Source organism: Ictalurus punctatus, chromosome 12 (assembly GCF_001660625.3).
Source record: "Ictalurus punctatus breed USDA103 chromosome 12, Coco_2.0, whole genome shotgun sequence".
NCBI classification, from domain to species: Eukaryota; Metazoa; Chordata; class Actinopteri; order Siluriformes; family Ictaluridae; genus Ictalurus; species Ictalurus punctatus.
In genome coordinates this window covers 29,043,711-29,069,947 of record NC_030427.2, presented here as the reverse complement: position 1 = coordinate 29,069,947, position 26,237 = coordinate 29,043,711, and the positions used below count along the sequence as shown (strand labels likewise).

Here is a 26,237-nt window from a genome sequence, read left to right as displayed (position 1 = left end):
TGATTCTAAAACAAAAGGAAATCATGAAAAGCAAGCTTTCCGCTGTAGGAGCAGGAGTGTACAAACTTTTGACTGGCAGTACAGGACAGGTGTTCTCAAACTGTTAGCTGTTAACTAAATTCCATGGACCCGATCAGTACATATCTATTTCAATATTTTTTCTAGTTATCTGAGTTTTTTTTTTTTTTAATTCCTGAACTTTCCATTCCACAGGTTTTTGAGTTTTTAGTTAGCTAAATAAAAAAAATAAAAAAAATGACAGACCCCCGGTTATGCTTCACAGACCCCAATTGGAGAACCTTCAAATAGTAGTGTCAAAAAATTAGTGTCTACTTTTAAAAGAGTTCGAGTTTTAATTTAAAATGAGTCTGGATATCCATCCTCAGAGAAGTGCGGCTGCTTCGTTGAACTTGGAGCGTTTGTTTGAAGAGGCAGAAGGAACAGATCAGTAACAGTGCACTTGGTGCCATCGTGTGGCTGACGGACTTAAACATGGGAGGATTTTTGGGAGGACTACTTGTTTTTGGGGGGAAACCATTGGATTTAAAGTCAATGCAACTTTCACAAATTAGATTCTAAGATCAAACCACTTGGCGTCGTTACCCGAGTCTCCCTCTGAAACCTCTCTCCGAACAGAATACTAAAAATGCAGGGACTCACGAGACAGCGTTCTCCACCACCGTCGTCAAACACCAAATGAAGAATAACGTTCATCGCCCCGTGTGTGGGGAGTTTGCGTGTTCTCCCCGTGCTTCGGGGGTATCCTCGGCGAACTCCGGTTTCCTCCCCCAGTCCAAACACGTGCGTTGTATGCTGATCGGCATTTACAAAGTGTGTGGATGGATGTTCATCACTCCAGTACAGTTCCAGAGATTTGTAGATCTGACGCCTAGGTGCACCGACGCTGTTCTGGTGGCATGTGGTTGCCAGACACCTTACTAACACGTTTTATGTTGGTTAGTCTTTTACTTTTTCACCATTTGTACGTCTGTAAAGCTCAACAGTATGGTTTTTAAACTGAACATTAACAGCAACGACTATATAAACAGCCTATGATGAAGAGCGGTTGGTGTACGTTGGAGCTGTGTCCAAAAACTTAAAGGTAAATGATGCAAGCCGAGTCGAGCTCAGTAATATCAATTAGGATTTATGATTCAGTGAGAAATCCAAGCAAAAAGCCCAGAAAAAAAATGTAAAGCATGATGATGACTTGACTGGTACACGGGGAATCTGATTGGCCAGAACAGCATAGCACTGGAATCATTTTGACTCTTTACATAGTCATTAAATGTGATGTTGGATTTGCAGTGTGTGGTAAAAACAGGGTTGCCAGGTCTCCGCAGAATTTCCAGCCCAACTACATCTCGCACAATTACGTCTTGCGCAAAAAAGACCTGAAACCAGCCCCAAAAAATCAGACGTCGGAAAATCGAGAGACTTTTTCTTCTTTTCACTGCGGTTCACCGTGTCGCATTTCTGAGTTGAAGTGGAATGCAATTACCCGTTTTAGTATGGCCAAAATCCCCTTTTCCCGCCCCAGATGCTTGCGATATATATCTTACATTTCATGCTGCTTCTAGAAACTGATTAGGTTTATTTCAGATTATTTGCTACAAAATCATGGTGGCCACAGTCAATCATTAAACTAGCCCAAAAAACCCCTGGCAACATCCCCGCCCTGAGACATTCTTCCAAAACTAGCCAGACTCGGCATAAAAACCGCAACCCCGGTTAATAAACTGCTAAATAAAATACAGACTATGTTGAGTTATTTAAAAAAAAAAAAAAAACCCGCTCTACTAATTTGCGTTCATCTTGCAAATCGCAAGTGCATGAAGATTACAGGGATAATCCGCCCACGTCATAACTTCAGCTTTAGCAAATTTGCTGCTAGTTACAGCACAGTCCTCCTCATTATTGAAGTCATTAGGTTCTCCGTCCCACCAGAACCTGAAAACACAGTCAGAATGTCCTCTTTATTTCACATGTAGAGCTACGGATTAAGAAGAAGAACTGCGTGGTGAGCATTTACCCAGTGGCCAGTTCTGTGCCGCTCACCCACTTCCACTTCCCCTCTTCAACGGTGTCGGTCAGGCCAATCCAAGCCTCAGCACCCTTGAAAAGTTTACTGATGAACACCTGTAATCACGACAGAATGATGCGTAAGGAATAAAACCTAGGTAGAAAGGTTGGTCTGTCGTTAAAGACGAGAAGTGAAAAAAGTGTGATGAAGACTGGCTGGTTTGAATAAACGATGACCTGTTCTTCTCGGCTGTTGATGATCACAAGGTCGGCTCCTCTCGAGCTGCAGTACAGTCTTGCGTCTCTCCAGCTCTTCTTCTCTGTTGTGATGAAATACTGCTGACACTGCAGTATGGAAATATCTGCAGAGGGTTATATGTGCAGAGTCAGTACATTTATCCGTGAAATAAGCACCAGACAAAAATAAGCTGCATGCCTCGTTTCTTTCCTGAGGTTCAAGCTTCTCACTTTGCTTGTTAGTTTATATTTCAACTGTTGTGTTAAATGATGTCTTTCTTCGAGTTGTGGTTTTTCTTATTGCCGTTTGTTTCTTCTACTCTATGCTGTAAGGGTGCTTTACCTGGCATAAGAGCTTAAACTAGGAAACAGATCCCCAAGTCCACGAACAAACACGAGAAAGCAAGGCTCATACTTAACAATAGAACTTCACAATAAGACTTAGGGCAAAACGGAGGATCTAAATACACAAAGTATTCAAGAGGAAATAGGTGACAATAATCAGAGAAACAATGGAAGCAATGACAAACGAGGAGTGGACAATCCTTAGCCCAGTCTTCCAGTGAAAGGATGCAATTCAGCTAGATTTCGTGGTCTATTTTGGTGTTTCATATGCTGACCAGATTGAAGGAACTCACAGTGTTCCAGTTTTCCATCAGATTTGTAGTACAAGTCATACACAGATTTGGCTTTATGCTCTCTACACTCGTCTTTCTGGGACGCCGGAGAGTCAGTGTTCTGTTCTGCAAACTGTAAGGCTCAGAGCCTGACCAACTGATTCCTAACTTTTATGCTGAATTAGGTCCATCCGGGTGTACAAACTACTGACACTGTACAATAAGATGCTGCTGCTGCTGGTGCTATATACGATTTGTCTAAACCATCAAGAATCATGCCAGTTTGCCATCTGCAGTGATCTGCTCATGCCACATAATGTCATGAACACTATGTATATATATAAATACATAGTCCCACCAGGGCCTTGTGTGCGCGGAGTTTGCATGTTCCCCCGTGCTGCGGGGGTTTCCTCCAGGTACATATATATATGTTTCCGGAGGAAACATATATATATGTGTGTGTGTGTGTGTGTGTGTGTGTGTGTGTGTGAGTGTGTGTGTGTCTGAAGATGGATAAGCCCTGGACCGCAATGTGGACACTGAGGACGCATGTCCCTTGTTCTACCTCAGTAAACATGCTTTTCTTTGCCTCGCGTCCAGTACCTGACATAATCAGCTAGGCAGACAGTCAAATCGTGGCTGGTCATGTAATATTGGAGAAGGACTAGAAACTGTTTCCCATCAGCCACTGCTCTGTGCCACATGTCTCAATTCACCTGTGTCATGTTTATCTCGTTAGCTCTGGTGTGTATATATAGTCACTTTCTGCACTGCACGAGTTGTCTCATGTTGCTCGTTTTGTCTCCATGTATCAGCGTATGCTTGTCTTCGCTTCATGTAAGTCTTGTGGCGTGACTTTGTTGGATACTTCGTTAAACATTACACCGATGGTCTACATTTGCATCCGCCTCAAATTCTATATGGTAGCATGGCTAATGGTGAATATCGGTTTAGAGGAGATTTTATTTCTGATTGATTAACAAACTATGTGGCATGATTCATGTTTTCTGGCAAAACGGAATAGTCCTAACAGTTTTATACAAGTAATAAAATGTACTTTTCACATGACGACATGACTAACTTAATCTCAGATCAAACCTTTTACTTTTATTTATTTATTTATCGTTTAGTTTTACTAGAGTACAGATTTGGCTTTTGATACTTCCACACTTAATTAAGTAAGCTTTTGACACGGTATCGATGTTTTCACATACAGTCAGTATCACTTCTCATTATTTCCACCACCACTAATTGCTTAGTTTCTATTTGTGTTTCATTTTTTTTCTCCATGCCTTAAAAGTCAGAAGTGAATCTTTCCATTCCACAGTTTCACTTCCACATTCGCCAGACTAGATCAGATCATCTTTATTCTGCATTATAATGTTGCTTGTCTTGCAGTATCCTTCTCATCACTTTGAAGAAACCCTTGTGTGAGGGTTTGTTTGTTGTATGGACTTTCATTTCTATACAGCGAATGTTACACGTCATTAAACGCACGCCCATAATGCGGGGTCAAAACATCTAGAGAGGGGGTCACAATGAGGTGACCGAGGGTGGCAAACTGATGTTGGACCTGATGTAATTTTGTACGTTTGGCACCCGTTAAAGTTGGTGATGAAATATCGACACCAGCAAGGTGGATGCAGCGTTGTATAAGGAGGCCAACAAAGCCATCCAGAATGGACACCAGAACAGAAACTACTACATCATCAAGAATGGAACGTTTACTTTATTAATACCTTTTGATAAGATTGTCAGGCTTGTTCTGAAATGTGCTCCTTTGTCAACTTTTGTTCAGGTGATACGTCAATGGGAGAGTTGTTATGAAGTTATGGAACATTTTTTTTTCCACCACTGAGACAGCATAGGGGCAGCCATGAAAAGGTTATGAATAAAATATTGACCTCACCTAGGCTGGGCCAACATCACAGTGGCAGATAAGGAGGGTACTAAACCAATTTCAACAGCGACAGTACTAAACACATTTCAGAAGCAGTAATTAATTTATAAGTTTGTCGATGTTGGTCCAATGTTGGCATGAAAAGGAAGGAAGGAAAATTAAATGCAATAAAAATTCCACAGGTTTGAGATTACTGGGTAATTGATGTTGATGAGAACATGTGACAGTTGGTAAGAGCCAATGACTTACTCAGCATCTGGAATCCATCTTTCTCAGCGAGTAGCTGGTCTCGCTCTGCAGTCATATTGTCAAAGCTGATCTGCAACTGGTCTCGTTCACTTGTCGTGTTGTTGAGTTTCACAGACAGCACTATAACGCCGCTCAGCAGGAGAACGCACAGCAGCGCGACACACACCGTGGACCATATGGAACATCTCCTCCGTGCAGTATCATCTCCTACAGCAGGGTCGGACACAGACGTGTGACTTTTAATCCGATATAATCTCCACCTTTTTAAAATGTCTCGGACTAGACGTGGAGTCTAGGGGGTGAATGGTGTCAGGGTACGCTGCCCAAAATTCCTAATGAGAACCCTGCACTAGCTTTTACATTATACTTCCTGAAGCTCTCTCTTAAGTGTAACAAAAGAAATCGGTAGCTTCTTATTTTTCTTTCTTTCTTTCTTTCTTTGGATTTGTGTTGGAGTGACCTCTTAACACTGATACTGTACCTTGCCGTGTGCCTAACCCAAGATAAGCCAGATCGGCAGCGTCTTCAGGATAAAAGCTGTGTGTAATCGCAGTTCCCTGAACAATGTCATCACTCACTCATTCATCTTCAGTAAGCGCTGTACCCTGCTTATGACTGCAGGGTATCAATTTGGAAAAAAGGGTGAGACGTGGGAATACACTCTGTATTCCAGTTGAGTCCAGATTGTGGTTGTATGAGGAATAAAACACTTTGGGGCATGCTGTTATAGGAAAATAATCAGCGACGGGGTGGTGTGATGTGGCCCAGTGTGAAGCAGACTTACTCTCACCACCCTAATGTTGATTGTTTTCCAATAACAGCATGTCCTGAAGTGTTTTATTCCTCTTATACCACAGCAATTTGACAACAGATGCAAACAAACTTTTATTCTGTTATTATTATTATTATTATTATTATTAATATTTTTAATTAATTGCATTTGCAGTTGCATCCAGAATTTACAAATCTGCCAATTCTGCAGAGTAACACTACGGAAAAAAAACCATGCTGTGTATTTGGACAGCTACAACAGCACCATCATCAGAAATTAAACATTACATCATCCACTTGCCACGGTTGTGTTGATGCACATTTAGCATGAACGATAGCTTTATATTAATGCACTCGTTCTACCACATCATCGTTCTACAGTTACTGCGGTAACAGCTCATTCACAGGGGAAACAATCTTGGCTGTTGGTCTGCCTTTCTGTTTAATTTTCATTCCCTCCTCGGTTTCTCCTCATAAGCACGAGCATCAAAAGACTTTTCTGAAACCGGGTCAACGTTAGCAGTGCCGGCCATTTTGTGCCGAAAACAGCTAAGCTGCTAGCTGAAGATGGATGTGACCTGGTAGCTAATTGGACTTATAAACAACAAACTTCAGAAATGAATGCAAATAATCAAACAGAACTTTATACTTCAAGTAAATTTACAATATTTACAACCTACAGCAGACTCCAAGCGATTCCAACCGGTGCCGATACATAAACATAAGTTCATAAACATCTCCTTATTTGGCAATTAGTTACGTGGTTCCGCCCCTTTTGAGAGCTCTATCAATCGTCATTAAGGAGAAGCCGTGCGTCTAGATGCGGGACGGACGAAAAGTGCACTGTTCAATAAACAGTGAGACATTCTTTTCTCTTTTTTTTTTGTTTCTGTGCAAAATGGGCCAAAGGTGAAGCATCTTTTTAATTTAAAGAACGACACATTCGTACCTGTTATCACCCACGTTATAGCATCTATAAAGAGTCGTTCCCTCACATGCCTCGCTCACTCGTTTTTTCTTTTTTTAATCTCACTTGAAGCGAATAAGACCAAAAAACAAACATGATGTTACAGAGAACATGGAGGGCACAAACTCTTCCGTCTGGAAATGTTGCTGCGTTGGAAAGCTACATTCAATAAATGTAAAATAAACGTCTCCTTTCGAACAACTTCACCATAACGAAACACAATTATCGGTTTTTCTATAGAAAATGAATCCATACCTACTGACCAATCAGGATCGAGAATGCAATAGTGCTGGGATATAATTGTCCTGTTTCAACATACAGTTTTCTTTTCTTAGAATTTTACTACATACTCTGTGTAAACAGAGACTACGGTTATACGCAATAAAACATGTCCTCATAGCATTGTGCGCGTAACCACGTCCATGTTGGTGCGTTTGAGTGTGTATACTGCACCTGAGTGTTGAGGTTCCTGCTCGTTTATGTTCCTGGCGTTCCTCGGTTTCTCCCAGTTTGCGTATTCGCATTCCCATGAAACCTTATCTTCCGAATTCTCATATATATCTGAACTCCTGTTCCTGTCCATTCTGCTCTCTGCAGCAACGCTGGGTTACAGTGAAGTGTGTATATTCTGCTCTAGACCTATCAGAACGTGCATCGGATTAGATTCGAGTTTCTAACTCTGCACAACATTGTAGAGCTCTCGCATTGTCGATCACACGTGTGTTCGTGTGCGTGTGCATCGATGATATATTTATGTATGGAGGAAGTGCAGCTTTGGCGGTAGATTCAACAATAGTCCTGCGGTGTGATGTGGTATGTGGGTGGGCCCTGCTCCACAGAGGCGTCGTTAACGAGGTTCAGAGCGTGCAGACTAGATGACGGAGAGCAAGGCGCCGTAAGAGTCAGAGGTAAAGCTGTTCCTGTAAGATCGGTCTTTATTTTATGGTCTTTGCGTGCGTTGAGGACGCTTCCAAGGCAAACCTGCTCAACCAAAACCACCAGAAAGGAACAAAGCTAATTTTAGACATTAGAAGGATGCAAGTCTGCAGAGTAAAACGATAGAAGAAACGACTTCCTGTGTTTGTAAAGCTCGGACTGTGCCGTCAAATAGATGACACGCTCTATAAAATTCATCATTCAGACGTCTTCAGTAAGCACTTTCTCCTGGTCAGGTTTGTGCTGGGTTTGGATCCAGTCCCATAAGGAGCTCGGACGCTGACTAATGTATTTGAACATGAATTTCATACGTTTGAATTGCATATCAGAATTATACGTCACGTTCATTTTTTTTTCTTTTTTTTTTTTTCCTGTGCTGCAATTAATAAATGTACATTTTTGCCAGTGTATTTTTTAGTTCTAAACTTTGCTAGAGGGAAGATTAACTCTAAATGACTAAACAAACAATCAGGACCCTAAATACAAATCTAAAAAACAAACAAACAAAAAAAAATCAAATATCAAAAATTCACATTTTCCCTAAGGCTGAAGGTGAAGCATTCGGGACTCTCAAGGGGAAAGTACATACGTTCAGATCTGTCAATCAAATAAATAAAAAAAGTTTTAATGTAACCCAAAAAGGTGAGAGGTTCATTAAACCCAACAGTCTAAAAGGCAAAGGGAAATTTAATGAGCTTGTATGAAGTGTTGTACACAGCTAATCGTTAAAATCGTTAAGTGTTGTACACAGCTAATCGTTAATTATGTATATGACCATCATCTTCCAAAAGCTCATGATTGTCACTGGACTAATCCAGTCTGTACTAGTTTAGTGCTATAAACAGCGCTGTACTAAGCTCTGGAAAGTCTACAGGGTCATAACCAGTTTTAGTGAGCGCTACTTTAGCTAGTTATTGTGAGGTATAGAACTGAGATGCTCGTTATTTTATATGTAATATTTACATGAAATCGATGAATTTAGTTGAAAAAACTCTCAAAATGAACGGAAAAAAATGCTAAGTAGAGTAATTAATAATAATAATAATAATAATAATAATAAGACAGTGTTTTAATTAAAATGGACAAGTGGCAGCTTTTCCCCCCACAAACACCGCCTGGTGTTTAGTGTAAAACCCTGTACATACACACATTCCAGTTGACCAGGAAGAGAGTTAAACATGCAGCAATGGGCAATTCATTCTATTAAAGTGTCCTCCTCAGCTGCTCTGAGGCCAGAGAACTGAATATCACTGCTGATTTTTGTTCTGCATGGTAGGCTACCTCCTGCCACCACATTATCAGAGCCTCTCTGTTTCCGTATTCAATTTGGCAACTGGAGATAGTTGTCTATTTCCTTCCGAAACTACCACTGCCTGACCTCGGTGTCCTCGTAGCTAGTTACGCTGATGTATGTGCATGCTGAAGATCAAACACTTCTCAAACATTCATACTTTAGTCTAAGGACAGAAAATTCTCCAGACTATGGATCGAGTAAAAGAAGGAAGGTTGGATGTGGATACGGAGAGATGCAGCACTGGATGTTTGCTACACAAAAGTTTGTGCCAAAATGTAAAAGATGTAAAAACACGGAGATAAAACGAGTTATTTTGAGTGTTGAATTTCTTCTGATCAAAAGTTTACATAGACCGTTTGGTAGATCACGAGTGTGCTAATATAATATCAGTATTCTAAATCTTAATACTGTGAAGTACTTGAAGAGAAATTGTATCTTCATAGCATGAAAAAAAAACGTGTATATTTAAGAGAACCACCAGGGGGAGCTAGTGTCTTAATATAAACATAACTTAATATCAAACAGACATAAAAAAAAATAAAAAAAATAATAATAATAAAAAACAGCTTTATGCATATTCCCAGTCCTGAGATTAGAAATTTAATTGAGATGCCACAAAATCAGAAGATCAAACATGTGGAATTACATTCCGTTACAGGTACATGCATAGTAACACTTTTTTTTGTTTGTTTTTTTTTTTGACGACATTATTTTCCTATAGTCAAGATGAAAAGATGAAATTCAGTCCAATGTTTCAAGTGTAAATCCTATTTCCGTCATCTTCAGCAAGACGAGGAAACGCTTCAACAGACGATTCCTGGGGGGTCTGAGTAACAACAACAACAACAACGAAAAAACAGTCCTTGTCTTATAATACTGCTAACAATCTGTTTTCTAAAAAGTATTGCATTAGGATCCAAGTGTCAAAAAGAGAGAACAAAGAACTAGCAAACACACGTACAAGTACTTTTTTTCCCCGCGTATGCAAAACATAGCCCTAAGGAAATGAACATACTGAAGTGTAAATAACTGTAAAAACATCAAAGACAAACTAGAATCTATTGAAGGTTAATAATTATGCCTGCATTTGTTGCGAAAATGTCCGTAACGCTTAATTTTCTGCCTTTTGGATCAAATTCACAAACTAAATCAGGCTAAGGCTAAATCAGTAGCCTTGCTGCGAGTTTTGCGCTGTTGTCAACATGACTGTTTAAGAATCCGTAGAAAGCCGGTTTTACACTGCACACAATCGGCCGTCTCGTTTAAGAACACCACTTGTCGCACCACACGAGAATTCTATAACAGGCTGTGTTCGCCATGTACGATTATACGATGAAGATCCTATAATGGCAGAGCTGTGATTCAAGAACATTACTACGTTCTGCCTACGTCATCGTTCAGCGTGATCCGGACCCGGTGATCCAGTAAATGAACAATAAGGTCACATTAAGAGCCAGGGGGGTGTAAACTTTTGAACAGGATGATCAGTGTTATTATTTTGTCATCTGGGAGACATGTAACTCTATTATTTAGCGTCTGAAGGGCGGTACTAAATGAAAAAGATCTTTAAACAAAATAACAATTCACACCAATCATCCTGTTCAAAAGTTTACACCCCCCTGGCTGTTAACGTATCGTGTCGCCTTCTCGAGCATCAGTGAACGTTCGAGCCTTTTGTAATAGTCGTGTCGAGTCCCTCAGTCGAGTCCCTCGGTCGTCCTCGGTGTGGAAAGACATCATATAAGCGCTGTTGGAAAGGACTCAAATATGCAGAAGATGCTGGAAAGGTAAAGAATTGGTCTCAATGACAAAGACCGTGTCATGTTACGTGCTCGAAGACTTACAACCAATGGAAACGCACGACAGCAAAATCAGCCAAAATACTGTACAGTGTAAAGCCGGGTTTAGTTCAGTGCTTACGATGTTGTTGTTGGTTGTTTTTTTTCTTTCTTCATTTTAAATAAATAAATACATAAATAAATACGTCACAAACAGCCAAAAATACCACACACGACAAATATATTCACTATTAAACCACTGGAAGATAAAATCTCCTGATTTGATTGTCCTCTTGCTCTCATATAAACGGCCGAGACACAGTATCCAGGTCTCATTTCACGTGCTCAGTAGTGTGTGCCGAGCAGTAAAACTTTTTGTGTGTTATAAAGTTCGACAGGTTGTTGAACTGGATGTCGCAGGGACGGCAGTATTTGCCGTTAACCGCTGCCGAGATCGATCCGTTCGTACTCCTTTTCAAGCTCGAGATCTCCTCCACGTTGGAGGCTGGCGAAGAAGAGACGCTCTCTTTGGGGTTTATGGCACCCTCTTGATCTGGGGTACAAGCCGCGTAGTGGACGTTTGGGGATGAAGTGCTACAAGAATCGTTTCCTTGCTTGTCGTCACCCTGGACACCGGAGTCGAAAGACTTTATTTTTGGGTTCCCCATATTTTCCGAGCCAACATGGCTACCGTCCGGCATCGGTTGCTCTTTTTCGCCTTCGGTGCCCTCGTTTGGGCTTTGCCTCCTCTCGCTCTGTGGAACGAAAATCCCTGTGGCGTAGTCAGCGGGTTTAATCTCGTAGTACGGCCAGATCTGCTCATCTGGTCTGATTTTCTTAACACCACCCGGATAGTTATCGGAATCCATCGTGCTGTGTTCATCGTTTACGGACGGTTGCTTTTCAGCAGACGCAGAAGTATTGAAACTATCAGGGGCATTTCCGTTTCTAGAACCTTCTTCCTTTATGCTTGGAGCATTGTTCTCCAAGACTGCACCTGGGCAGAAGTTCTGCTTGTGGCTCAAGTAGTCTTCAACTTTGTTGAAGCTAATTTTACACATCGCGCATTCGTGATAGTCCATGAGTCCTGAAACTTTACCAAACTGCAACGTGCATTTTTTACTCAGATCTATCGGTGCATCACCTTCCTCTTCGGCTATCGCATTACACTTTGATACGAGAGCTGATTTTGTGACTGTCAAAGAAGGTTCAGGATGCTTCGGAACCAAACCCTGGATCATGCCGTACCGCTGATGAAGCACATCCTTGAAACTCTCTACTGTGATATCCTGGGACATGTAGGAACTATTGATAGGATAGGACTGAGACACCGCTGGATCCGGACTTGACATCTTTCTTCTCTTTCGGGTCCGAAACGACTTCTGAATGTGTTTGTTGTTCGCTGCTCGTTTCGCGGGCGGATCATGACGGGTGGCGCAATAGTACTGCTTGTGCACCATGTAGTTCTCATGTCGGCCGAACGTGATCTTGCACGCCTCACACGTCGTCTGATTGTTGTCCAGCTCACTCTCTGACATTTTCGGACTCTTCGAGTCTAACAGGATGCTGTTCGGTCTTTCCTCCGCGGCGTCGCACGGGGTCGACGCTTTTTTGCCGCAAACTGGAAATTCCTCCGGTGCTTTCCCTCCTGTACTGAAAGGCTCGGTTCGAGAAGTACTGAACTGAGTGGCATTATGACCTTTGACCTCAAACGGATGGCCAGCATTCAGCATGCTAGCTAAACCACCCCCAGTTTTAGGGCTCACTGCGGCTTTGTCCAAAATGCTGTAATCATGAGACTTGCTCATGTGCTGCCAGCGACCGTTACAGTAATGCTTCTTGTGCACTAAATAATTATCAAGGTTGCTGAATGTGATGTTGCACTCGAAGCACGTTGCTCCTTTTGGAACCAGTGTGCCGTACATCACTGGGGGGAAATTGGTGCCTCCGTGACGTAGCCTGCGATGGACCAGCTCGGACATTTTAGCCAGTATTTCAGAAGCCTGTGGGACTGCGGGTATATCCTGCGAGAATGGCACGTGAGGCAGGAAGGGTGGCACAGGAAATGCTGGGGTCATATGATTCTGGATTGGAGAAGAAGCCAAACGAGGGCTGGAGGGCTCTGATTTTACTTTACTGTGTGATAAACCAGCTTTGATTCCAGACCCAGCTTCAGCCTTGCTAGCGCCTTGCGCTTGTTCGCTGTTCTCTGCGCTCTGATGAACCGGACTGTCTACGATGCGTTTATTATCCGTCGGACTTGTAACACCGAGGGACTCTGAGTGATCAGACTGGTTCTCTTTAGTAGTCGACTTGCTATCCAGACCGCCGTGTCTGTGCAGCTCTTGGTGTTTTGATAGCTCCCGAGGCGTTTGGAAGGTGAAGTGGCACTGACTGCACCGGACTCCTGTTTGAGACAGGTGAGTGAGGATGTGGGGCTGCAGGACCATCAGCGTGTCAGCCGTGTAGTCACAAATCGTGCATTTCAAACTGCTTCCAGGAGATGTCTCCGCAGTCTTGAAAGCTGGACAGGCAAAAGAAAGGACAAACTATCAATACCATGCAAAATATAGAATCAAGAACTCATTGAGTCTCCCACACACATTTTGGTGTGCTTTCTGCTTTAAGACACCTGAGAGTAGACGAAGGTCAAACAACAAACAAACTCTATACGAGTTAAAGCTAATATTTTAATGTTGGAACATTAAAGTATGCAGTGCGGTAGCACTAAAGAGGAGGAATTGGGAAACGTGTACACGTAACACACTGAATTTACCCTCATGATTCAACCAACCCATCACAGGGCACGATCACACACTCATTCACACACTATGTACAATTTGGAAATGCCAATCAGCAGCCTACAATGCAAGTCTTTGGACTGGGGGAGGAATCCGGAGTACCCGGAGGAAACCCCAAAACGTGGGGAGAACATGCAAACCCCAAGCACACAGGGCGGAGGTGAGATTCGAACCCCCAAGCACAGTCATTCCCTCATCAGCCACTCTTTTTCTCACTCTCTCGAAGAGCTGCTTTTATTGAAACTTAATCAACACCTTCTAACCAATCAGAATCAAGAATTCAACAACAACAACGCTGTGGTAGAACCCTGTTTAGCACATTAACGAACACTGTCCTAATCCTTCTCACCAATTCTACCACTCTATACGTTGAACAAACACAAATACTCCTCACCAGAATGTGTGGACAAGTGCATTTTTAGAGCCTGTGGACCCAGGAAGCTCATATTGCATTGTGGGTAAGTGCAGGTACGGGACATCTGATGGCTGGTGTTGGTCTGTTTCTCTGAAGCCAGCTCAGTTTCCCTCGGCCGTCCACTGCAGTAGTACATGAGGTGAGCTTGGAGGTTCCTTTCACTCCTGAACCAGATCCCACACGTCTTACAGGGGAAAATGTCTTCTACAAAAAAAACAACCCCAGCAACAACAACAAAGACAAACAGGCAAAAAAATACTGGTCAGAACTTAACAGGTTAAAAAAAAGAGTCATCTTTAGCAAGTTAAGAACTTTTCTAAAAAATAAGTAGAGTAATACTTGATCTGTGCTGATATGAGGCAAAAAATATTGTTTGTGCTGGTTACATTTGAACATATGTAAATTGTAAAACACTTCATGTCATGCTGTTGTAGGGAAATAATCAACAATGAGGTGGTGGGATGAAGTGGAGAGACTGTTACCACGAAGATTTATTTCTGTAGTGTTTTAATCCTCTTGTACCACATGACATGGTAGACTGATACTCTTGTATCAGCCTCGTGCATGTCTTTGGACTGGGGGAGGAAACTGGAGTACCCGGAGGAAACCCCCGTAGCACGCGGAGAACATGCAACTTGAATCAAACAACCAACCCTGGAGGTGTGAGGCAAACGTGCTAACCACTAAGCCACCATGTGTGCTATATCCATTTATAGTTATATATAAACAATCGTTGTCTCACCAGCAAAGTGCAAACCACAAAGTGTTAACTCCTCTGTCCTGGGTACGTGTTGTCTTATTATTCCCTCAAAGCCAGGACATGGGGTTTTCTTTTTTACCCCAGCTCTTTAATCAGCTTGCTTATTTGTCTGTCCCTGATAAAGTGGTACAGTGGGATCTCAGTGGTTAAGACATTGGACTTATGGCCGGAAGTTCAAATCCCAGCACCACCAAGCTACCACTGCTGGGCCCTTGAGCAAGGTCCTTAACCCTCAACCGTTCAGTTGTATAAATGAGATAAATATAAGTCGCTCTGGATAAGGGCGTCCGCCAAATGCCATAAAAATAACTCCACACTCACTGTTGATGATAGCATTAGGGAGAACGGACGCCATGGAGGCTTGTTGAGGTAGGAGCTGGATGGATGAGAGTCTTGAGGTTACGTCCACCACGCACACTGTGAGTTCTTCTCCCTCGATAATGCTTCTCGTGGTCGAGCACCACACATGTCCTCCTAATAAAATCACAAACATATTCGCATTATCTACACAATGCACATAAACACACAAAGCAAACAGACCCGACCACATACACATAACATGATTATACAAAACTACAGCATGACTGGATGAGTGTAACGCAACATTGTATAATAAGTACAGAAGATTCGAGTAGAAGGGATTTAGCGAAATCTTAACTTGACAACTGGTGACCACAATATGTCGCGCTGCTATCGATGTCTTGGACTGCAAATACACTCAAAAACCATGAAATGCCATTTGTGGCCAAGGATTAGATACATGACTCTATTAATGAATTAATACAATCTTAATGACTTCATTTTTTACGGAAATATTATTAACAGCACTGAAAGTGAGCTGTAAGTATAGCATATGATTGCTGGGTCAGCTTATCCTTCAAGCCTCAGGCACATTTTCTCTACAGGAAAGCACATCAAATTTCCCCCCAAAAATTGCCATTACTTTATTCTTCCAACAAATCAAAACCATGAATGAAAAGAGCGACAGAATATCCATGAAACAAAACATTTAACACAATGTTTATTTTAACTAAAAATAAAAGCAAATGGTTGCCAATTTTTATAAAAGCCAATTTTGCTGGTTATTTTTCAGCGTAATGCATCTAGAATAAATGAACTTTACTCCCGACAGTTTATTTGTGACTTCATCTCCATCATATATTTATTCAAGTAGATGGAACAGGATTAGATGTAGTTGGAGTTACTTGCTTGTAGTAAACTGCACTTGATATCATTAAGCTAATAAAACTTTAAAAAAATAAATAAAAATAAAACGGTGAGTAAGTGTTACTACAAATATCCATCTGCATGTAGACAAATGAAATCCATGCGCTCGACATAAAAAAATGTAATTAAATTCAATAAGAACATTTTTGAAAAACGCAGAATAACAGCATGTGCTGGATAAAGTGTTATTTTATACGCTGCTGAATGAAGTACTTGTGTCTGTAGATGGTGATCTGAAAGCTATTGAAGAACCACTCTAAAGTCAGGGATTTGAACGGGGAGTCCCCCAACTTCAGCAGGCGTGTAACCCGACACTGAATACACACAACTTTCCCCATGTGAACATTCACGTAACGTTTAACCTTGAGTCACTGGCTCTGAATACAGCTCCATGTACTAAATTATGCACGTAAAGGTTCAGTGATTGTGCTGAAAGTTAAGATAAATAGCACCTCCTTTCAGTGTTCCTGCAAAAGCCACGCCCACAATCTGTCCCATCACGCAAGTAGACACCTCCTTGTTAGGAGCGGTCGTATGTTGGTGGTCCATGATTGTCCACATTTACAGCCTGTGTTGCTACAGAGTAAAGATGCTCCTCAGGGCAGAGAGTTCACTGACTGGCATGACTCTAGCAAACAATCTAATCTGATAAATATCAGAATTAAAATGACTCGTCTCGTACATAATCTGCTTTTTTATTTATTTCATGTTATGTTAAACGCATAACGCACATAATACGTACTCATGAAACTGAGAGATTATTGTGGGCTAAACATCTGCCATATAAACAATCACACGTCAAGCTGTTGGCACGTGGGAAAGTGAGAAAGACGTGGTGCTGGTTGTGTGAAGACTCCACTGAATAAACCTTCACCTTACCGAATCCGGGCGCTTTTCTGAATTGCAATGTGTCATATTCGCGTGGATATATCTCCCAACCGAACTTTCTGAGGTACATTAGAAAGTAAAGTTCCTTTAAGTTTGCCTTTAATCTGCGAGTTGGTAAATAACGCGCGGAACAACAATAAAAATCCCCGCGTCTTTTCTGAAGAGCCACGCTGCGCGGCGCCCCGAGCGCACAGCCCACGCGCGCTGTCTCTGGAGCGATGAGAAAACAAGCAAAGGGACGATACAGAGTGTGTGTGTGTGTGTGTGTGTGTGTGTGTGTGTGTGTGTTGTTTTCGTCCGTCCTCGAGAAAAAAAGGGAACGGACATCTTGGGTAGCAGCGGCGGCGTTATCTAATTGAGGTGCCGCGGATGAAACATTCCACTGGAGTCCTTAAGAACAAACTCATTAGCTTGGTAAAAAAAAAAAAAAGAAAAAAAAGAAAAAAAGGAAGAAGAAGAGCGCTTTGTGGCTGAGATAACATTTATCTCGGTAAATGACGGGCTCTCTGTCTGCCTTCATCTTCCATTAAGGGGATTAAAGTTTTAAAATATGACTATTTACAAAAGTCTGGAGGGAGAGATAACGAGCGCGAGCATGATACACCGCCTCTAAACGCCGGAATTAGGACACGCGCTAATTAGGCTGTTGGACAATGGAAACGCCGCTCGCGCGCTGCCACCGTTCAAACACACGTCTCGTGCTCTGACAACATGTCAAACAGTTCCAAAATAAAACGAGTGACCCGGACTTGCTTTCTGTTCCTGTTCACTTAAAAACGCCCAGCATTTGGAAATGTTCGCCGCGTAGCACTGCGACTTTAACGTTTGTTTGATTAGGTCCAGGCTGTGTTCTCTGGGTGAAGAATAATATGAAGCTACACACTGCCATGAAGCCACCAAAACATGGACATGGGAACCTGGAGAAATGCTGCCTTCACGTGCAACTTGAAAGTTCAGAGGTCGTGATTACGAAACGGCGTGTGTGTGTGTGTGTGTGTGTGTGTGTGTGTTCAAGTGGGTTTGGTTGTAAAATTGGATAGTGTGTGGAAAACAATGAAAACTCTTGTGCGTTTTTTTTTTTTTTTTTTTTTTTTTAAATTGCACGAGGTTTATTTTCTCTTACTGAAAGAACTGAACAGTTGACATTAGAAAATCTTGTGCTGTAAACGTCACATCGCGGCGCGGACACCGTGGACGGAAACGTGGGAGAAAAGTATGAGTTTTGCTGCCGCGTTTTTTCCTTTCCAAAAATTTTTCGACGCAACATCGTGTTGTTTTTTTTTTCTGGTGGGAAACGACGTAAATTTGGCGGAATCGCGAACGCACGGGATCGTCTTTCGCAGTGACGCCGGTTGGTAGATGTGACCTTTCTGATGAACTCACGTGCGACGAAGAGGGCTTCGGTCGAACGCGCGTCCCAATGACGTCACACGGCACGTCGTGTGGCCCAAATCTGCGTAAAATTATCTGCGGGAATTTTAATTGTATTTTCTTTTTCTTGTAGATTAATAATAGAGATACACTACCACCCCCGCCCGCCCCCCCTCCTTTAAAAAACCCCACTGGGGATGCAAACTTTTCCACAGAACTCACAGCTGTAAGAGTACAGTAGCAGTGTAACGATTCAATGATTTAGTCATGGAACCTTCTAGAACGGTCTTTATACAGGATTTGTTTAAGCCTCAGTAATTATTCCTTATACATGGTGTGAATACCATATTCACTTATTTAAATATTTGTAATATTCCACGCTCTTTTCACCTGTAAACCGTTTGAGAACAAGTTCCGATTTGCTTATCGCGGCAGCCCTGATTTTAGACGGAACCTTTTGGTCACGTGTTCCATGATTCTGTGTTCATGAGCGTAGAGTTGAGCTGAAATCAACTGTGAACAGAGCAGATGTGGAGAATTTCCTTTCAGTTCATTTCAGACATTTTGATTTGAGCCTCTAAAAGATTTATTATTTATTTGAGTAATTATCTTGCATTCTGGTGGGGGAGGAATAATAATAATAATAATAATAATAATAATAATAATAATAATAATAATAAGCGCAAAATTGAACGAGTTATACAATCATGGCAGTGAGAAGAACAAAGATAAAAGCGAAAAACTTTGCAGCGTTTATGTGACTGCCAAAAAAAAAATTGGCTCTGCATTTGTGGGGGAAGATGATGATGATGATGATGATGATGATGAAGATTTGTTGTTATTCTGTACTATCTCTGCAGCTGATGGAGAGAGATCATGCTTTTAAACACAAAATGGCGGTCTCCTTGCTATATTATGAAAAGATGAGACGAAAAACCCCCTCAATAACGATCCTTTGAAAAATCACACCGATCATGACAATTCATTCTGTGACACTTCTCAACAGTTGACAAAGGACACGTCTCATCATAAGAAGGCATCAGTTAATACTAAAGAACTTAATGTATTGTCGCTGATGCGCATTTTAGCAGGTCGTTATCTCGTCTACGCTAATGATTAGCTCTCCAAGCTCCTTCATGTCCGTCTTCTGCGGCTGTGGATCAGTGGTAGAGCGGGTCGTCCACTAATCGTAGTGTTGGCGGTTCGATTCCCGGCCCGCGTGACTCCGCATACCGAGGTCTCCTTGGGCAAGTTGCTCCCGATGGCAAGCTAGCGCCTAGCATGGCAGCTCTGCTACCACTGGTGTGTGTGTGTGAATGGATGAATGAGAACCAAAGCGCTTTGTAGAACCGCTAAAGTTAAGAAGCGCTATATAAGTGCCGACCTTCGTTTTCATGAAATCATACACACCGATCGGCCTCATGGGAAATCAGACTGAACTTTAAAGATGTGCTAAAATGTATAAAAACATATTACATTACCTCACAGACACATAGTGAAACAGGATCGTTCGCTAATTTATTCCCACCTCTACATGTTATTGCTGTGAATCAACAGAAAGACGGAAAAATTTCCTAGGCATCGGAAACACTTTCATTCTCCAGACTGAAAGCAATTACGGCTTTTCAGGAATAATGACTTAATTTAAACCCCTTTTCCTTTCATTTCTGTTTTCAGGAACACGATTGTACTTTTTGATGTGTGCATCCGGTGCCACTAAACCCGTGAAAACGTATTTCCTTCACGCAAACATTTGACGTTTCTAATCTGCCGAACACGCCCCCATTCCTGGCACAGGTTCAAGCCACTATTTTAACGGACAGCAAATAATTTCACCTTTTTTGCATCCTACAACAGAATCCAACACAAGCTTGTGAATAATCTATTCGTAATACAAACCATCGTCTAATACCACAGCGATGTGCTAACGCTATCGCTGATGCGAACGGTAGATATATTATAGTTGCTGGTACTCTAATGCAAAGACAGGTATTGTATACGCTCCTAACTTAGATGATTTATTTATTTATGTATTTATTTATTTATTTGTTTATTATAAATGGCATCCCTTTATTGTATACTTTATGGAGTTACACACACTTCCCACTTAAATTTTTGTGCCTGTTCTTGGGTTTTATAATATTTATATAACCAGCGACAGTTATTGAGTAGCCATGATGATCCGGGGGGGCGGGGGTCGGGGGGGGGGCTTGTTTTTGTTTTTCTTCTTCTCAATGAAATATTTGGGAAAGGGAAGGGAGGAGAGAAGAGAAAAGGTAAATGAATCACATGAAAATGAATCACATGTAAATGAATCACATGTAAATAAGTCACATGAATATGAATCACATGAAAATGAATCACATGTAAATGAGTCACATGAATATGAATCACATGAAAATGAATCACATGTAAATGAGTCACATGAATATGAATCACATGTAAATGAATCACATGTAAATGAGTCACATGAAAATGAATAAATAAATCAAAACGTAATACCACAGCGATGTGCTAATAACGTTTCATTTATGAAAGAGCGACACATTCTTTTTTTCCACGATGAGTACATTTAACGTTGTGAAACGTCCACAAAACAACTCGGTTCCTGTTCTCACTTACGTTATAGCAGCTATAAACAATCGCTCTCGCACACACCTCTGTTGTTTTTCTTCTCTTGCTTGAGGTTAATCAGACAAAACCAAAACATACACACACACACACACACACACAGCTTGTTATGTTACAGAGCAATCACAAAGCTGAAAGTTATAAAGCACCGACACTGGAGACTCCTTCCAGAAATGTTCAATAATTGTGTCCTTACAGAAAACATTTCACCGATTAGCACATTTTTCAGAGCTGCACGTCCACCGCGCTGTTATAGAAGATGAATGGACACCTTCGGACCAATCAGAATCCAGAATTCAATTGCACTCGGGTATAAATACGCAAAATAAATACCCTTTTTTTCCATTTTAAATCTACGGCTGTAAGTGCTGGCGTATATACATACTGTATCTAATCAGCTGATATATTATATATCCATCTTTCCAGACATCAGGCTCCAACGTGTGCTCACTGTATGCATTACCGGGACTCCCGACACTGCGAACACACAACGGCTTCACCCCATAAATCAAAGACCTACACCATCTGCCCCATCTGCCCCTCACACCTGTGTCCTACTGATGCGCACTACATCAAACACACGCTCTCTGTGAGGCTCGGCCAGTCATCTGTCAGGGACAGGAAGTTGATGAAGGGCAGCATGGTGCGGCGTATGAACCTGAAACCACTCTCAAACTGGAAAAAAAAAAATCTTTTTAATTTGAGATTTTTTTTTTTTGCTTTTTGGAGCTTTGACGTTTTCCCCGAGAAGCAAGAACCTGAAGAGTGCGACTTTACTGGATGAGTGAACTAAGCACACTTTGATTGACAGGTCTGATCCTTCCATCCATCCACTCTGCCTCTTTTTTTCACTTTCTCTTTGAATCTTTCTTTCAATGTCTCTCTCTCTCTCTCTCTCTCTCTCTCTCTCCTCAGATTAATTTCTTTGGGTCTAATTTTTTCTTTGTTTTTTCTTTCTTTCCTGTTTTCATCTTTACTCGACTCTTATTTCCTTCTCAAATCGTTCCCGCTTCTCTTCCTACCTCTTCCGTCACTCAGCCTTTCTCCATTTTACACTTTTCTTTTTTGTCAATCTTATTTTTTTTTGATTTCCTGCTTATCGGTTCTTCCCTGTCTTCCTCACTCCCTCTTTCTCTCTATTTTTATCTTTTCTTTTATCTCTGACTCTTAAAGCCGTTTGACTGCTACGGCGATGACCTTTGACCTTGATTGCCATTGACCGATAAGCTTTTTGACTGATATGTCAGCACATCATCGGCTCTACTGCAAAGACTTTGTGAGGAAGGAATGAAGGAAGGATGCACACACACACACACACACACACACACACCACTGCATGGCCAAGTCGAACCCCCTCCCCCTCCCCCCTGAGCTCGTCTTAATGAAATGAGTCCCGGGCTGTTTATTAAACGATGGAATTTGGCGTTTCCGCACGCGCGAGGAATGTTATCAGGCCAAAAACAATCCTGCCTGTGGTTTCACCCACATTAGCCACAGCTTTTTAAAAATCCAGAAGTTTCTTATCGAGCGTGACACCTGCATCTCCGAATGGCACTTCCCTCGTTCATTGGCATGTATTTGGGTGAACAGACTCCAAGGTGCTTTGTGGAGATTAAGAGAGAGAGAGAGAGAGAGAGAGAGAAAGAGAGAGAGAAAGAATGAAGGCTTATTTTATCATTTAGCTAGTCTGGACTGCATCCAGAAGTTTTTTTTTTTTGTCTTGTTGTAATTAGAAAGCCTTTTAAGCGATAACAGCTGCTGGAGAATATGAATATGGAGAGAAGTGAGCCAGTTTTGCTTAAGATAGACAGACTCACCCCTTCTTCCTCCCTCCATCCCTCACACATCCCCACCGTCTTGTGCTCATTACACCCAGGTCGTTGCTTCAGATTTTATTACAACACAACTGTAATGTTTATTAAACAGCGCTTTAGAACCGCTGCTGTAATCATAAAGCCTTTCCTCTGCTCACCCCGGGACTCTGTTTTGAGGAGGCAAATATACATCGCTCATCACGTCCAGCTAAGGCGAACACGGAGGCGCAGTCACGAACGGCGTGATTCCGAAGGGAAGTCGAACGCACCGCGCTTTCACACTAGACACTTTTGAAGTCTCAACGTTACGGGGTGTTTACTTGTGTACTTCATGTGTACTACTTGGATTGTGTACTTCATGCATCTGGAGGTTGCCTGATGTTTCTTGAATCCTTCAAATTGAATTACTGGTAAATTATTCGGAGGCGCTCTTTCATCGTTCAGTGATCACTCTTGCCGTATCCGGCTTTACGTAAGCGTGGCACTTGACGGGAGTTTTCGGGCCGTGCCGCGAACACGTGTACGCAAAGGAAATCAGCGGGATTCCTGTCAATCTGGCGGGAGTTTCCGGTTTGTTTGGCCTACGAGAACATTTACGCACAACTTTACTAAATGATGAATAAAATAAGGATCGGTGTCAATTGTTACCGGTGCAATACAAATACAACTGAATGGAATTTTAATGAAAAACCCCCCAGTAGACAGTATCTTCAGCTAATCCGAGTCTTGACGAACAGGAGGCTCCGAGAGCTGTTCCTACTGTATGTTTCGGGGTTTGATCAGAGATGAAACGGGAACAGGACACTCGCGGAAAAAAAAAAAAAAACGTAAATATTGCGGGGAAGTAAGTGTCTCGGTTTGGCAGAGATGTCACATTTGGCATAAGGACAAAAACATGAAAGATCAGATAGAAGGCTATGGATAATGATGATGATGATGATGATGAAGTAGAGAGCGTGTGAGAGGACATCATCTTTCCCAGCATTCATTTCGGAAATAATCGCCTCAGTGAAGGATTTCACTCCGTGACTGACACTCCATGCAAATCACGTTATTATCTCGGCTAACAGATCGTCCCTCAGCTCAGTCCTTCACATTTACAGTCATTTGATTATTTTCCCAAAAGTCTACTAGTTTTTGTTGGTGACCAAAACAATTTCTTTCACTTTTTTTAATGTATTTTTAACATTTTTTAATCTCTGCGTATACAGAATCACGGCTCAGGATGCTCTCTTTTTTCCAGGTAATGGGATAGAAGAAGAGAGCGAGGAAGGAGGAAGGGAGCGATGCCCCTCAAGCGGGCGTTTCTGCAGGGAGAGGATTATACGCTAGCTTCCAGCACCGCTCTCGATTGGTTTCAGGAAGAGAAGAAGAAAAAAAAAAACTCAATTAAACTTCTCCACCAAATTTGTCTATCAAACAGAAGTTCCTCCAGCGGGCGGATAATATTCCAGTCGTATTCCTCCTGAATTTTTCTCGTTTCTTTTTTGGGGAGTAAGGAAGACAGAAAAGTGAGTGCAGCTGGAGGAGCAGAAAAGCCAGAACTAAAGCACAAAGGAAGTCAGCAGTTCATTTATTATTAATTCATTATTTATGAATGAACATTATTTATTATTTATTACACCGATCAGCCGTAACATTAAAACCACCTGCCTAATATGGTGTAGGTCCCCCTGTGCCACCAAAACAGCTCTGACTCGTCGAGGCATGGACTCTACGAGACCTCTGAAGGCGTGGTGTGGTGTCTGGCACCAAGACGTTAGCAGCAAGTCCTGTAAGTTGCGAGGTCGGGCCTCCATGGATCGGACTTGTTTGTACAGAACGTCCCACAGACGCTGGATCGGATTGAGATCTGGGGAATTCGGAGGCCGGGTCGACACCTTGAACTCTTTGTCATGTTCCTCAAACCGTTCCTGAAGAGTTTCTGCAGTGTGTCAGGATGCATTATCCTGCTAAGGTCATAGCGTTGCCATGAAGGAGTGTACTTGGTCTGCAACAGTGTTTAGGTAGGTGGTACGTGCCAAAGTAACATCCACACGAATGCCACAGATTATCAGCAGAACATTCCCCAGAACATCACACTGCCTCCACCAGCTTGCCTTCTTCCTATTGTGCATCACATACAGCATGACATGTCTTTAAAATAAATAATAAAATAGCAAGAATTTGCTAGACTAAATTCTACTATAAACCCTTCTTTCAATCAGAATTTGGCATATATATAGACGTGTCTCATATGTGACTCACGTTAAGCACAGCATCATCGCTTTTTACCTCTCATTACAGTTAGACCGCCGTGAACTCTCCTAGCTAGCAGTCTGTCAGACAGATAGGAAGTGAGAGTATCAGGCGGGCGGAAAGACGATAACTCCGAGCCCAGATGATGAGGTCTACGCAATCTAATGACCAGAATGAAGTGACGCTTCAGCCCTTTAAGCCTCGTCACCTCCTCATCCCTTCATCTGCCGTGATCAAACCGGGATTTACGACACCTCGTAGCATCCGGCAGCTCCGTAATCTCACAGATTCCCTCCTCCCTGCACCTGACACTTCCAGCGTGACAGTCACTCGAGATAAGAAGAAATCCCTCCGACTGGATTGAGAGCAGGTATGAAACACACATTTAACCCTTTTATTCCCTCCGCTTTTACCACTCCTGCGCGTGCTACTCTTGTAGCTTATTTGCTAATAGCCTGCTAGCTATTCTGCTATGTAAATGAACACAGTCAGCCGAGATGGCTTTGAGAGAAGACACAAACGACTTGCAGCTATATGGCACAAGTGACCTGAAAAAAGATTACGCCTCATTACATAGATATTACACAATTAATTGTAGATTAAACTGGTTTTGCGTTCCTCATGCTCACAGTGCATTATGGGTAATACAGTACCTACAGTGATATATAATGATATGATATAATATCCATACTGTGATGAATGATGTCACAGTACACTATAATGAGATCATCTTCGGTATCATTGACACGGTGAAGTTTTCTACGAGGAGAAGTTTCCGGAAGGAGTCCGACTTTAAGTTTTCCGACACCTTCGGGAGAGAGGAGTTTACGGGTTTCTCTGTAACATGACAAGTTCCTTAACCGCTAAGCTTCCTTATCCTCCGTTGATTCGTTAACAACTCCCCATTCAACTCGCTTCGGTTCATTGTGATGTCTTTTAATTAAAACTCCTGACTCCTCGCAGGCACGCTGCTGTTCGACTGCGCAGATAATGAAGTATGACATTGCTGGAGATGTTTGGCTATTATTCTCCCCCGCTGTCTCTCTGTTCTCCGATTGAGAGTGATAACAGCTCTTAAATCTCTTCTTTCCTCTGGTCCTTTTGCGCCGCGCTGGAGATGTTCTCGCCGCAAACGTACACATGTTCCGTGAAGAGATTAATCCATTAAGCCACTGGAGATGAATGAAAGAGTCAGGGAGTTTAGGAGAAATATCATTTTTCCAGTCGGGAAGAAAAGAGAGGCTGATACAGTTATCTTCATGCTCAATGAAAGCATGAGTACAGCAGGGAGGAGTCGGATAATAAAGCTGTGTTTAACACG

General features: G+C 42.1%; 2 protein-coding genes across 3 annotated transcripts in view; both read right to left on the bottom strand.

Moving 5' to 3' along the window:
- Positions 1 to 1,127: 1,127 nt before the first annotated feature.
- On the bottom strand, positions 1,128 to 7,579 carry LOC108272893 (C-type lectin domain family 4 member E). The gene is made up of 5 exons (XM_017481720.3): positions 7,217 to 7,579; positions 5,026 to 5,232; positions 2,260 to 2,384; positions 2,033 to 2,139; positions 1,128 to 1,950 (listed from the first exon to the last, which is right to left on the bottom strand). Exons 1-5 carry the CDS (start codon positions 7,344 to 7,346, stop codon positions 1,800 to 1,802), a joined length of 720 nt encoding a protein of 239 aa, XP_017337209.1. The 5' UTR covers positions 7,347 to 7,579; the 3' UTR covers positions 1,128 to 1,799.
- Positions 7,580 to 9,462: 1,883 nt separating this feature from the next.
- zfpm2b (zinc finger protein, FOG family member 2b) overlaps positions 9,463 to 26,237 on the bottom strand; it is a 21,968-nt gene continuing 5,193 nt past the window's right edge. Inside the window, exons 3-5 of one of the 2 annotated variants that reach the window (XM_047158831.2) lie at positions 15,069 to 15,221; positions 13,967 to 14,191; positions 9,463 to 13,295 (exon numbers count right to left, since the gene is read on the bottom strand). In XM_047158831.2, coding sequence (XP_047014787.1) covers positions 11,104 to 13,295; positions 13,967 to 14,191; positions 15,069 to 15,221 — 2,570 coding nt within the window. In that variant the 3' untranslated portion in view covers positions 9,463 to 11,103. The remainder of the gene's footprint in view (positions 13,296 to 13,966; positions 14,192 to 15,068; positions 15,222 to 26,237) is intronic. The other variant, XM_047158832.2, reaches the window with a different exon arrangement.

What these genes read in the sequence shown, in the direction of transcription:
- LOC108272893 (XM_017481720.3), bottom strand. Translation starts at nt 7,346, where the DNA reads ATGGACAGGAACAGGAGTTCAGATATATATGAGAATTCGGAAGATAAG. An exon ending in AGATGGATTCCAGATGCTGA is followed by an intron (nt 2,385 to 5,025) that starts GTAAGTCATTGG and finishes AACCCTCTGCAG; the next exon opens with ATATTTCCATACTGCAGTGT. An exon ending in GGCACAGAACTGGCCACTGG is followed by an intron (nt 1,951 to 2,032) that starts GTAAATGCTCAC and finishes CTGTGTTTTCAG; the next exon opens with GTTCTGGTGGGACGGAGAAC.